Source organism: Stegostoma tigrinum, chromosome 4 (assembly GCF_030684315.1).
Source record: "Stegostoma tigrinum isolate sSteTig4 chromosome 4, sSteTig4.hap1, whole genome shotgun sequence".
NCBI lineage: Eukaryota > Metazoa > Chordata > Chondrichthyes > Orectolobiformes > Stegostomatidae > Stegostoma > Stegostoma tigrinum.
Window position 1 is genome coordinate 62855619 of NC_081357.1, and position 14829 is coordinate 62870447.

Sequence of the window (14829 nt, forward strand, 5' to 3'; positions counted from 1 at the left end):
GTCCTACTGTGATGCTTCAAGAAATTGTCATGCAATGGCTCTGCTTGTTTAGCAATGCTGGTCACCCTGAGATCCACACAGTATCCTCAAGAACCTGATCATAGAATGAATTAGAATAGAAATATTTATCAACTTGTTTATCCTAATATGTGAGTGTTCCATACAATATCATTTGATATATTGGAGACAGGTTATTGTATTATTCTGTAACAGGCAAGCAAAGAAAATATATAAGTTTCTTTCTTAAAAACAGCGGTTCAATTTAACTGTCAAACTGACAAAATGATTACCTGTTTAATTTGTAATTTATAACTCGTCAAATATAAGCACTAAATACTTCACATTTTCTGCATCACTTTTTTTTCATGGAACCATATGTTCACTTGTATTACCAAGAGAATAGATGGAAGATTAAAATGCCCTGTTTACCTGAACTGCATCATAATACATTTTCCGGGCTTCTTCATCAGTCTTGTCTGACATCAACCATGCCTTGAGCAAATATTCATAAAAGCTGTCTCCAAGCCCTCCGACAGATACGTGATCTGAAAGACCAGATACATAAACCAGTAAGCTCCAGAAGATATCTCAACATGAAGCAAATAATGAGCTTATAAAATCATTCATTCCAATATAGCACATTACTGACAGTTTGTATATTAAATAATGTATTGATTATACTAGAATGTGACATAAATACAAGCATAGATCTAAAACTTTTGTTTTACTTTACTTTAAATAATATAATATTTAGTTAACCATTCACACCACAGTAAAAAGCCATTTGTCTTTGTCATTGAAGAATACAACTTAGTTGTATTTATAAAAGCTAATCTAACAATATTATCATCAGTAAAGATGAAATATTAAGGTGATTAATATTTTCAACAATTTTTTAAAAATGCTCCTTCTTAACCTAGTACACCATATTAAAAATGGTACCCAAGATGCAGATGCAGCTGTGATACACTCTCCTTCCACAGCTAAACATTTCCACTGCAATATCTAATACGGCAGATTACAACAGCACTGACAGAAGTCGTACCTTTCTCTTGCAAGATTACTGTTCATGCCTGTTCTTGGACACAATCTTTGTGCATTTTCTACCTAAAGGATGTGGTTATTCAGAGTAGGAAATATAGCTGGAAAACATTTGAGGTTTCAATCTCAGTCTGCCTTCCAGGGAACAGATCTACGGAGCACACTGGTATGGTCAATTTTACTGTTTCAGAACATAGGCAGCTGAGCCTGTTTCTGACAAATATTATAAAAGACTTCACATGGATTTTTAAAGGTAACATGGAGACTCCATGGACTGCTTGATCTTTGTTCTTAAACAGGAATTCATATTGTACTGACCACATAGGCAAAACAGAATCAAGTTCAAGCTAAATGTTCATCAAGAGTTACACAGCCACCTCCATTCTAGCTAAAATGTTCCACATCACTGTCAAAGCGGCCCAAGACTGTCCAGAGTGGAAGAGGGACATTTGGGAAGGTGTCGAGCACTTTGGGACTTGTCGTCCGGGGAGAAAATGGAAGCCAGGCGGAAACAGCAAAAGGAGCATACCAATGCCCCGTCCACCCCTTTCCATGACCACTACCTGCCCAAAGTGTAACAGAGCTTGTGGTAACCACTTCATACTGTACAGCCACCAACAGAATCACACTGAGAGAGGAACAGAGTCATCCTCAGCTGCGAGGCATTGCTGGTCCTCAGATTACAAGTGGACATGACAGTAAATTTCTCAAACACAATTTCGCTTTCATAAATTGACCCAAAAATTTATAACATGATGGGCAAAGTGTCCAGTTACCAGATCCCTTCTGATTGATTCTATAATTTTCCAATAGATGGATATCAGACAAACTGGACTGTTGATAGTTCCCGACTTTATTTCTGATTTTCTTGAATAGCAGCAGTGTGTTTTGGGGTGGGGGTGGTTAGCTCATTTGGCTGGACAGCTAGCTGAGATTACCATGAAGGACTCTCCTTAACCTCTCCTCTTGCCCAAGGTGTAGTTACCCTCAGGTTAAACCACCACCAGTCATTGCTCTCTAATGGGAGAGCAACCGTATGGTCTGATAGGCATATGGGAACTCCACTTTATGTTCACCAAAATCCATCATTGTTCTATTCTAAATTAAACAAACATTCTAAAGTGTAGGAAATTCTGCAAAATTACAATCAATGTATCCACTAACTCTATAACTACCTCTTTTAAATCTTTAAGTGTAGCCATCAGGGTAAGGCTGTATTTCACAATCTTTATCCAGGTGAATTTCTCAACTTCCTCATTCTCATTGGACTCTTGCTTTCCCGTTACTTCTGGAATATCTGTCCTCTGGCAAATGTTAATTATTTAATTCGCCTAAAATCTTAGAAGGAGGGCACTCAGCTTGTTGTTTCCTTTCAGGTGCTTTGAAAAAGTTACTTAGCTATCGTCACACTCCAGCCTTTTCCTGCAGCTCTACACTTTTTTTTAGATAATTACTCTCGTGCTTTATGGCTGCTGCAAGTGGATACACTTTCCACACCTGGAGGTTGTGCACTGTGGATCAAAACCACTAGTTGCTTAAGAAGGATTTTCCTCACATCACCTGTGTTTTCATTTTAAACACATCAGCTCAAATCCACGTCCTCTGTTTCTTCATCCTTCTGTTGTAAGGAACATCTTTTTCCCTATCTTCTTCATCCAAACCCCTTGACATTGAACAACTTTATTAAATCTTCTTTGAATTTTCTCTTATCAAAAGCAAAGTCTCTCCCTGTTTCACATTCTGGTCTCAGCCTCGAATCAATTCTCATAAATCATTTCTGCACCCTCTTCAACGTCTTCACATCCTTTATAAAATATGGTGCCCAGACCTCAATACAACAATCATCCAACTACCATTTCTTTATTCATTATTATAGTTGGTCCTGTCTCTGCCTGTAAAAATTCCACATTTACCTTTGAAAGTCTCTTCAATTTGATGTATGTACTGAAGTTTATAACCATTATCCTTTATATCACACGAAAATGCATGTGCTACTTTTTCCACATGCATTTTCATGAAAGGTTTTGCTGAAATTGTTGAATTTTAAAATCTTAAAAATCCTTTGGATCCTCAGGTTTACACTCTAAACAACAACATGCTAAGTCTTTCTCCTTTTAATCTAACACCATCTTTAATTTTGTTCGCATCAATATTTAGGCCATTTATCACCTTGCCATTTCTTATCAACCATCCAAATTTTTATCAAGCTGAACTCACCTGAATTAACTCATGTCAAACCTACACGGTTTCCATTCTTCAGACTTCAGACCCTAGTTTGTTTCTGGGCTAAATCACTTTCTAACTTTATGACAAACTTCAATATATTATGATCATGCTCCCCAGAGGCACCATAAAATCATTAATTAACTCTGCATCATTGCAAACTGCAAAATCTAAAACAGTCCATTCTCAAATTATTTCCCCAGTAATCTGTTGCATAAAATTGTCTTGTATGTATTTCATGAACTTGACCACTAGATAGACCTGCAAATTAATTTCTCCAGTCCAAGGTAAAAATTCTATATACACATATATATTTAAGATTTTAATTTATGTTCTGTCTAATTAAAGGAGTCTAAAACTATTTTCACTTTTTCTGCCCTTTATTCCTTCTTAGATCCATCCAAACTGATTTACCCTCTTGGTTGGAAAAGACAAGGAGGCTGCAATGGTAGTGGGAGAGAGGGAGTGTACAAGAGTAGCAGCAGAGAGACTGTAAAACAGTGAGGAAGTCAGGCTGCAAAGACAGAATAGTTTCAAACCTGTCAATCAGCTAACTAAGTCCTAGGAAAACTTGAAATCACTGAGGTAACAAATTATTTGCAAACAAATGTAGTATCTCTAGTTTAAATTATGTTTGCATGTGCTCAGGAAGACTCCTAGTCATGCTAAAACAAATTGCCCTGCAACGTCCAGAAATGTGCAAGCAGTGTGCAAGGCTTAGCCCAGGTAAACATCCCATGTGGGTTTATGGAGATGGGGTAGGGGAGATGCTCTTCAGAGATTTGGTACTAACTCAATAGGCTGAATGGCCTCTTTCTGCACTGTAGTGATTCTATGATTTAATGAGAAAATTGTAGTGAGTGTGATTGCAATGAATGCTGCATCAATTGTTCAGCTTAAATCTGAGACTGACAACAGGGATGTCAGTCTAAGAAGGGTCATAACTGTCTGATTAAAATATTCTAGCTTTATGCATATGTGATGGAAATGCATTAGCTGCAACCTCATCAGTCTACATAAGGTGGGTTTATTGTGGTGGCTTTTCATGTGCCGAAGTCTTGGCTTGTTATTTTGCAAAAAACATATAAACATTTGAATTAGGAGCAGGAGTAGGCCATTTGGCCTTTTGAGCCTATTCCGTCATTCAATAAGGTCACAGCAGATCTAAATGTAACCTCAAATTAGCATTCACACTTAATCCCTGGTAACCTTTGACCCACTAACAGGTATTTCTGCTGTAGAAATATTCAAGTACTTTACTGTTTTCAAGTAGATATTTTCAAAGACTCATGACTCTCAGAAAAGCTTTATCCTTGTCCCTGTTTTACAGTGTCACTTTTAAAAAAAAATCAACAGTCACCTAAGTTCTAGATCTCTCCAAAGAGGAAACATCCTCTCCAACCTAGTGTGTCAAGACTGCTCAAGATCTTATATGGCTTATCAAATCACCAATCATTCTTCCGAACTCCAACAAGTTTAAAAACAGAAGTTGCTGGAAAAGCTCAGCAGGTATGGCAGCATCTGTGAAGAAAAATCAGAGTTAACATTTCAGGTCCGGTGCCCCTTCCTCAGAACTGATGGTCTCCACCAGCGAAAAACATTTTGCGCCCTGATACCTCCCTCAACTACACATTCTCCTGGTACTCCCACGTTGTTTTTTTCTCTCCTTCTATTTGAATGGCTTCCTGTATTATGATTCTGCAGTCAAAGTTACTTACCTGGCCTGCAGACTTTGCCTTTATTCAACAAGGCAGGAATAGACTTGCACCTGTTGGTTAGGGCAAAGGTCAAGACCCATTCAGCACTGTATCAGAATGTCGACAAAATTAGAATTTAAAGTAAACAAAGGTCTATATCATGCTGACAGTAATGCACTGAGGCCACTGTAAAGATTTCTGTGACTCAACCCTTTTACAGCTTTTCAGTCAAAGCTTCTGATCCGAGGTAAAGCATGAGCATAGTAATTCCCAGAGGAAAGAATTAGGTAGAAGAAAGATGGATACAACTCCTTTACATAAATATATATTCAGATATATTTTTAAACAACCAGGTCTTTCAATGTGTATGTAATTGCAAGAGTGAGTAAGTGGGTAGTCAAGTAAACTTGGGGTAAGTCTCATGGGACCTAGAGGTATGGTTGGGTATAAAACCATAAAGGCTGGTGAATCTCAGCGGGGATGGCAACATCCGTGGATGCAGAAACAGAGTTACTGTTTAATTTGAAAGCCCAATATGGTTTTTTCCAAACTTCATTTCAAAGAGGCATCTTTAACTGGAAATGTCAAGTCTGTTTCTCTCCCACAGATGCTGCCAGAGCTTCTCTAGCACTTCATCTTTTTAAATTTCAGGTCTGTAACTCCGAGTGCTTTGCTTTTATTTTGGTGGTTGGATATGGTTTGCTGAGAACGTGGCTAGTTAAATATTTGGGGGCATAGTTGGTTAATCAGAGGGATGTAGTTGGGTCAGCTAAGGTAGGTGATTAGATTATTAAATAGGCTGATTATTTAGATCAACTTGACGGATCACGGGATTAGACCGGATATTATTGTAACATTTCAGGGTAAGCATCCAGCTAAATCCCGCACATCTGGCTTAACTCTGCATCCAGCACTCTGCATCAGAGATTTCCAAGCACTTTCCAAGGTACAGTAGATCATCTCATCAGGAGTTTAAGCATCTGAGGCAATTACAGCGAGTGTTTGTGTGTCAGGAATTCTTAAAAGGTCCTGAGATGCAACTCCCAATTTGCATCTCAATAGGAAGATTTGGGTCAATATTCTGTTACAACAATGTGATTTTTTTCACAAGTTAATTGGAAATTAAAAGCCAAAACTACAGTAGTAAATGCTTGAATTTAGTTACCATAATGGAAAATATATAAAAAGACAATTGGCAGCAAATGAACCATTATGCACAAACTTCATTCATATCATTACAAGTGCATAATATAATTGGTTCTTAGTTTCACCTTTCACCACTAAGCACAGAAAAGGAACAAATGAAATGTAACTTTAGTAGATGCTAATAATGACCCTCATATTTGGCCCAGATTAAACGTTCTGAAAGAGGTAATCTATTTCATTACCCAATCCTTCTACTATAATTCAACTGAAGACTAGGCTAAAGATGTGATCTCAAATACAACTGTACAATATTTGAGAGTAAGAATATCAACTAAGCATGATTAATGGTTTATAATGCTGGAGAAAATTAGAAAAGGGATCGTATTCTTGAAAGAGCACCAATCTGGAATGTACCATACAGGGACTGGCACGATCAATGTTCCTTTTAACATTTACACAGGTGCAGCTACACAGCAATCTTACCGCACCATGCAAAAGATTGCACACAATGAAGAAAAATTAGACTAAGTATCAATTGCAAAATCACTGAGTCGTATTTGTTGCTAAACAAGTTACCAGTTTCCAAGTGTAGGTGGCAATCTTGAGTCATACATTCTAAAAGAAAATAGACTTTTAACAAATGAAAGCATAGATGAAGCTGGATCTTTTAAGTTTCCAAGATTACCATGGAAACCTTTTGACATTTGCGATTGTAACAAGTAACTGCACATTAATCTTCAAGGACACTCATCAATAATATCCTGTGTTATTATATGCATTATTGCAGCAGACAAAATTCTACAGGCACATTTCTGCAGCAATTCACTGTCATTCTACTGTCAGATTAGTCAGGTTAAATGAATTCACACAAAAATTGGCGATGTGCCAGAAATTCTTTACTAAATTAGAGTTCAACAATGTGAGATAAAAATTGATAGTTCAAGAAGGAATGATTTCAAATGCATACTGTTTTTTGCAAAGCAGTCAAAATTAATTCAAATTTTTTCAGTAGTAAGGGGAAGGGGAAAAAGAATCCATTTAAATAAGCATTCTCGTTTGTGTTATGGATTCCATGGATGAAATATTAGATGTATCAAAATGGTTATGATACTTAATGCCAAAACGGTCTTGAAATGCTAATCAAGTAATTTCCATGTAATTACATATCAGATTAAATGAAAAACCACAAAGTTCTGAAACACATACATGTTGCGGCCTGCCAACAGAAAATACCATCCAAAGACTGACATTCTAAGCCAAACAGAAAACTAAACACGCTTCCACCGGAAACAAAGAACAAATGCTATTTGAATAGTGATAGCCAGATCACCAAAATTCACAATGGTCGATCACAAAAAACACACACAGGTCTACAGGAAATAAAACTCGGTTCAAGTCTTTCAAAAGCCTGACAAGCTCACATTAACAAATTCATATCCCTGAGCCAGTGAGTTTTAGGTGTAGTCACTCAACCGGACCAATACTTAGAAATAAACAAAAATTCCAAAATAGAAACAGACCATTTACTCACCATGCTTCCCAGTGCTATTCATTCATCAATCCTTCTAATCCGTTCCTGAATGTTATACATCACTAGCGAAGAAGATACATGCTAGATTAAATCTTGCGCTATGAAGCAGTCTGCACCCAGTAGATTAACACCACTTGGAGTGGAGTCCCATTTAACTTTGCTTCAGAGTCAATTCAAACTGTAGACTTGCCGTATAAAACTTTAGCTTTGAGAGTGAAACCAAATTGCTTTGCATAAACCATGGTTGAATGTTCGTCTTGAGTTTTTTAAAGCTCAAAATAACTTTGTTTTCATCCTAATCCCCCACTATTAACATTCTGCGAGTTATCATTGGACTCCCCACATAAATACAGTGGCTACAAGAGCAGGTAAGAGGCTAGGAATACTGCAGAGACTAATTCACTTCTTGACTCCTGAAAGTCTGTCAAGGCATAAATCAAGAGAGTGATGGAATACTCCTCACTTGCCTGGATATGTGCAGCTCCAACAACACTCAAGAAGCTTGACACAATCCAGGACAAAGCATCCATTCCCTCCATCACTGACATGCAGTAGCAGCAGTGTGTACTATCCATAGGACGCACTGGAGAAATTCATCAAAGATCCTCAGACAGTATCTTCCAAACCCATGACCACTTCCATCTCAAAGGACAAGGATATATGGAAACACCATCGCCTCCACGTTCCACTCCAAGCCACTCATCATCCTGATTTAGAAATGCATCAGCGTTCATCCACTGTTGCTGGGTCAAAATCCTGGAATACCCTCCCTCATGGCATTGTGGGCCAACGCACAGCAGGAAAGCTGCAGCGGTTCAAGAAGGCAGCTCACTAACATCTTCTCAAGGGCAAATAGGGACAGGCAATAAACGCTGGCCAGCCAGCGATGCCCACATCCCACAAAATGAGTTAAAAAAAGCCTCTCTGACTTTTCCTTCCATTTAAAAAGTGCAGAAAATATTTCCACTCATGAAGGAAGCCAACTCCAGAGGATATAAATATAACATATCAACAAAATCAACAAAAAATGAAAAAAAAAACAGCTGATTTAGAATGGAGGCAATGTAGAAGTTGGCACAGCAAGCAGTAGTCAAGCAAAGTAGCATTAGTAATTCAATAGAAGTGAGATAAACAGGAAGAAGAACAGAATTGCAGACAAGATAATATGGAGTTGGGAGGGAATTCGTTGTTTTTATTCTTTAATGGAATGTGGGAGTTGTTCATTACTAATTGTTATTGGTGAGGTGGCTTGTCGATAGCACTCCTATCTACATGGTGCAGATACACCCATAGTGCTGTCAGTGAGGAAGGTCCAACTGTTTCAACAGTGTAAATGAAGAGCCAGTGATATAGTTTCAAGTTAGGGTGCGAGACTTGGAGGGGATCTTGTGGCTGGATACTCAGAAGGCCACCATCTACTCATCGCTTTGAGCTTGAGATGGATACAAATACTTGCCTTTTGCACTGAGGAACAGGGTCTCTAATCATTAAGGATAGGGAACATTTATGGACTGTCCTGCTCTAATTCTTTGACTGTCCACTACCAAAATCATGAGGGGTATAGACAAGGTGGATAGCCCTTGATCTTCTAGGTGGTAGATATCATGGGCTTAGATGGTATTGTGAGAAGAATCTTGGTGAGTTTCTGCAGCAAACGTTTGTACACTGGCACCACTGTGCATCAGTGATGGACAGTAGTGAATGTTTCAGTTGATGGATGCTGTGTAAACCGAAGAGGCTGGGTGTAACCTGGATAATATCATCTTTGAGTGTCAGAGCTGAATTCGTTCAGGCAAGTGGCAAAATTTCCATCACAAGTCCGTCTGATGCCTTATATATGATGGACTGGCTTTAGAGAGTTAGGTAAGAATTATCCACTGCAGAATTCATGAGCTTTGCTGACTACAGTATTTATATGGCTAGTACAGTTCAGTTTCTGGTCAAAAGTAATAACTCCCACCAGGATATTGATGAGGGAATCAATTATGGTAATGCTACTGAATTTTGAAGAGAGATAAATAGATTTGTTCTTGCTGGAGAGTCATTACCAGGCACTTACATAGCGGAAATGTTACTTGCCATGTATCTGATCAAGTGTGAACATTGTCCACATATTGCTGCATATTGGTAGGGCCTGCTTCAGTATCCAATTTGGAAAGGGTGCTGAACATTGCAAAATATTCACAATCATCAGTGATCATCTCTCCTTCTGACTTACTGATGGTAGAAGGATCACAAAGGAAACAAACTGAAGACACCCGGGGCACTACCCTGATGAAAGGGAGGTGGGTCTTGTGGTACAGTGGTAGTGTCCCTACCTCTGAGCCAGAAGTCCTGGCTTCAAGTCCCACCTGCTCCAGAGATGTGTCACACATGTCTAAACAAGTTACCTAGAAGAAAATCTACCCTGATGAAAGTGCTCTTGTGACACTGTAGCATTGTCTCTATTTCTGAACCAGGAGACCCAGGCTGATTAGAAAATATCTACCACGATGAACTCCTGCAGCAATATCCTGGGGCTGAATTGAGCAGCCTATAAAAATTCCAATAATCTTGTTTTCTTTGCTAATCATCACTCAGAATAACAGACAGCTTTTGTTTCCCCACCTCCTCACCCCCGATTCCCAATGACTAAATTTTTTGACAGCTCCATCATACTACTCCTGGTCAAATGCTGCTTTGATGTCAAGGGCAGTCAGTCTCATCTCGGGTCTTGAGTTTAATTATTTTGTCCACATATGAACAAGGTTGTAAAGAAATCAGGAGCCAACAGACCTTGGTCAAACTCAAACTGAGTATCAGTGATTAGAATATTACTGTATAAGTTTGGTTCATTGGCACTGCTGATGATAGCTGCCATCACTGATCATTGTGAAGACACTGATGTGACAGTAATTGGTGAGGAACAATTTGTCCAGCTTTGTGTCAGCAGGATGTTTCTGGCCAATTTTCTACGTTGCTGGGTAGATGCCATTGTTGTAGCTGTAATGGAAGAGGTTGGCTAAAGCTGCTGTTAGTTCTATGTCACAATGCTATTTCTGTAATGTCATCAGGGCCATACACTTTGTAGTTCTCAGTGCTTTCAGTGGTTGGAAATGTATTGAATGCTTGAAGATTGGCAGCTGCAATGCTGGATACTCAGAAGGCCACAATTTACTCATCGCTTTGAGCTTGAGATGGATACAAATACTTGCCTTTTACACTGATGAACAGGGTCTCTCATCATTAAGGATAGGGAACATTTATGAACTGTCCTGCTCTAATTCTTTGACTGTCCACTACCAAAATCATGAGGGGTATAGACAAGGTGGATAGCAAGAAACTTTTTCCCCCAGAGTTGGGGACTCAATTACTAGGGGTCATGAGTTCAAAGTGCAAGGAGGAAAGTTTAGGGGAGATACACGTGGAAAGTTCCTTACGCAGGGGGTAGTGGGCGCCTGGAACACGTTGCCAGCAAGGTGGTAGGCGCAGACATGATCGTGTCTTTTAGGATGTACCTGGAAAGGAACATGGATGGGCAGGGAGCAAAAGGATACAGAACCTTAGAAAACAGATGACAGGTTTAGACAGAGGATCTCGATCGGCGCAGGCTTGGAGGGCTGAAGGGCCTGTTCCTGTGCTGTAATTTTCTTTGTTCTTTGTTCATTCACAACTGGATGTGACAGAAATGCAGAGCTTTGGTTTTATCTATTCATCGGCATGGTGGGTCAGCGGTTAGCACTGCGGCCTCACAGTGCCAGGGACCTGGGTTCAATTCTAGCCTCGGCAGAGTTTGCACGTTCTCCCTGTGTCTGTGCGGGTTTCCTCTGGGTGCTCCAGTTTCGACCCACAGTCTAAAGATGTGCAGGCTAGGTGGACTGGCCATGTTAAATTGCCCGTAGTGTTCAGGGGTGTGTGGGTTATAGGGGGATGGTTCTGGGTGGGATGCTCCAAGGGGCGGTTTGGACTTGTTGGGCCGAAGGGCCTGTTTCCACACTGTAGGGAATATAATCTTAAAAATTACTCCATCCTCTCCACATGATGCATCTGTTTCTGTTTTGTGAAACGTATCCAATTTCTGTTTCCACTGGGTTAATCAATATTTTTTTCTCTGCAAGTATGTGCAAGGAAGGAGATTCCTGCCTTGGTCAACTGTTCTTCTATGAGTAGTATTTTTTATTTTTTTTTAGTATAGTGACCTTCTTCAACTCTGCAATGGTTAGACTTAGATAGTGGAGAATGTTGCAGGGTCATTGCACCAGGGAAAGCAAACTACCACAAAAAGCACTGCACAAGAATAGCAAAATGACAGATGCTGGGACATGTTCAAATGGAGATACAAGAAGAAACGAAGATTATTCGAGGTGAAAGTGCAGCACGGTGTAAGTTTTCAGATAAAGGACACAGACACCTGCTTCCATTATTGCACTCAAATCACCACTGTGGAATCATTTTATTGATTTTGAATGTTATTCAATCTCAAAACAGACTAGAAATGACTGAGATATGCCAAAATCAATACTGGCATTTCATTTTGCAATACCTACAGAAAGGCAGGATTTCAAAGTAATTTTTCACTCAACATTCATTTTCTGAGATTAGTAATGCACGGTCACAAGAATCTTAGCATTGAATCCTTTCAACAATCAAAAAGCAAAAACATTGGAGAAAAAATTGTCGAGCAAAATTGTATGCAGCGTAACAGATATATACAAATCTGAATAATGGGTTTAGATAACCTCAGGACCCACAGTGATTTAGGGCTATTAGCTGAAGCTCTTGATGAGATCATTGCCTGCTAATAATTCCTGAGCATTATCATTCTTTGTGTGATCACTGGAGTATGTCTGCTATTTTTCTCTACACTGTTGCAAGTGCAATCTTTTGAATGAGACACTATCCAACGTATATCAAATAAACCCGTCAGTGAATAGGGAGGTCGTGTGTCACACTGAACAATATCCCCTGCTCATCAACGTATTCAAAACTAAACCAAAACCTAGCTGATTATTCATCTCATTCACTGTTTGTGGGACCCATCTGCATGCAACTGACTGCCTTGAAGTTCACAAAAAGTTAACAGCAATTGTACACCAGAAGTTATTCATTGATTGCAAAGTCCCCGAGATATCATCACTCCTGGGTTGGATATGTATGGATGGGATCTCCATCTGTATCTGCTTCACTGCTTGTCATTTTGCTGTTCTTGTGTGGAGCTCGTGGTTGTTTGCTCTTCCTCAAACAATCAGGTGAATGCAATCTTTAAAAACTGCTTGAATGTCATTTTTTTTGTTCTGTGAGCAATACTAGATTACAACTCAGGGCACAGGTGACCATGGAAAAACTGAGGAGAGTGATGGCCAGTGGGCTGGTGAAACGCCTACTGGTAGGCATCAATTCACAGGCAGCAACGAGGTAAAGTAATGCTCTAAATGCTTGGTTAAACAAAGTTATACTTCTTTTTCCATTCATTTAAATGGTATGGGCATCACTTGTCAGGCCAACATTTACTGGACATCCCTAACTGCTCTGCTGAAGCTGGTGGTGAGCTGTCTTTTTGAACCACTGCAATCCCTACAGATATATAGTAGTCCTATTATGGACAGAGTTCCAGAATTTTGACACAGTGACAGTGATAGGACAGTAAATCAGGATGGAGTGTGGCTTTGAGAGGAAAGTGCAGATGGTGACATTTCCATGTATCTGTCTTCTGGTAGAATGTTCAGGCTTGGAAGGTTGCAAATGGCCATCTTGCAAATGGAACACACTTCTGCCAGTGTCAGTGGTGGGAGGAGTGAAGCTAGTAGATGTGGTGCTAAATAAATGGGCTGCTATGTCTTACATAGTGTCAGGCTTCTGTATTGTTGGAGCTGCACCAATCCAGGCAAGTGAAGGGACTCCATCACAGTCTTGATTTGTCAGACTTTGGCAGACATTGGGGTTTTAAAAGGTGAGTTACTCACTGCTGAATTCCAAGTCCGTAATTTTTGTTTTTGCAGCTACACAATTTATGTGTGGGATGAGTTCAGTTTCTGCTCAATGGTAACCCTCCTGGATACTGACAGTGGGGAATTCAGTAATGGTGGTGTTGTTGAATATGAAGGGAAAATGGTTAGACTGTCTCTTATTTAAGGTGATTACTGCCTGGCATTTGTGTGATACAAATATTATTTGGCACTTATTAGCCCAAGCCAGATGTCATCCATGTCTTGTTGCATTTGGACACAGACTACTTTGGTATCCAAGTTGTATATGATGAACGCTTTTAACCAAAAGATGGAAGGAAGGTCATTGACAAAGCAGATAAAGTTGGTTAGATGCCATCCAAAAGAACTCCTTCAGTGATGTCCTGTGACTGAGATGATGGACTTTGAACAACAATAAATATCTCCCTTTGTTTCAAGTATGACTAACTGGCATACATTTCCCCCTCCCACCTCCAATTCCCATTGATTCCAGCTTTGTTCAGGCTCCTTGATACTACAATTGAGGAAATATTGCCCTGATGTCAAGAGCAGTCACTCTCACCTCACTTCTGAAATTCAGCTCTTTTGTCCACATTTGAACCAAGGCTGTAATGTGTTAAGGAGCTGAGTGACACTGGCAGAACCGAAACTGAACATAAGCGAGCAGGTTATTGCTGAACAAATGCTGTTTGAGAGCACTGACAATAACACCTTCCTTCACTTTGCTGAGCATCGAGAGTAGACTGATATAACAGTAATTGGGCAACTTGGAGTTGTCCTTTTTTTGTATTCGAGATATACCTGGCTAATTTTCGACATTATCAAAGTCGTTACCAGCGTTTTAGCCATACAGAAACAGATTGGTTAGGGGCCAGGCTAATTCTGTAGCATGTGTCTTCATTATTACTGCCAGAATGTTGTTTTTTCCATAACCTTTCCAGTATCCAGTGCCTTCACCAGTTTCTTGATATCATGTGGAATAAATCAAATTGGTTGAAGACTAGTATCTGTGATGCTAGGGACCTGAAGGGGGGATTGAGATGGCTCATCCATTTATCACTTCTGAGTGAAGATGGTTGCACATGCTTCAGCTTCGTCATTTGCAATGGTGAGAAGAGCTCCCACATTGTTCAGAATAAGATTATTTGTGGAGCGTCTTTCTCCTGTTAGTTGTTCAATTGCCCCATTCATAGCAAGATGTGGCAGGACTGCAGATCTATTGGTTGTAGGATTGCTTGCTCCCTCT

At 39.6% G+C, this 14829-nt stretch overlaps 1 protein-coding gene across 4 annotated transcripts in view; it reads right to left on the bottom strand.

Moving 5' to 3' along the window:
• The window catches only part of man1a1 (mannosidase, alpha, class 1A, member 1), a 422282-nt gene that overhangs the window by 26640 nt on the left and 380813 nt on the right, over positions 1 to 14829 (bottom strand). For all 4 annotated transcript variants that reach the window (XM_048531606.2, XM_059645384.1, XM_059645383.1 and 1 more), the window contains one exon: positions 430 to 545. In XM_048531606.2, the coding sequence (XP_048387563.1) occupies positions 430 to 545 (116 nt within the window). The remainder of the gene's footprint in view (positions 1 to 429; positions 546 to 14829) is intronic.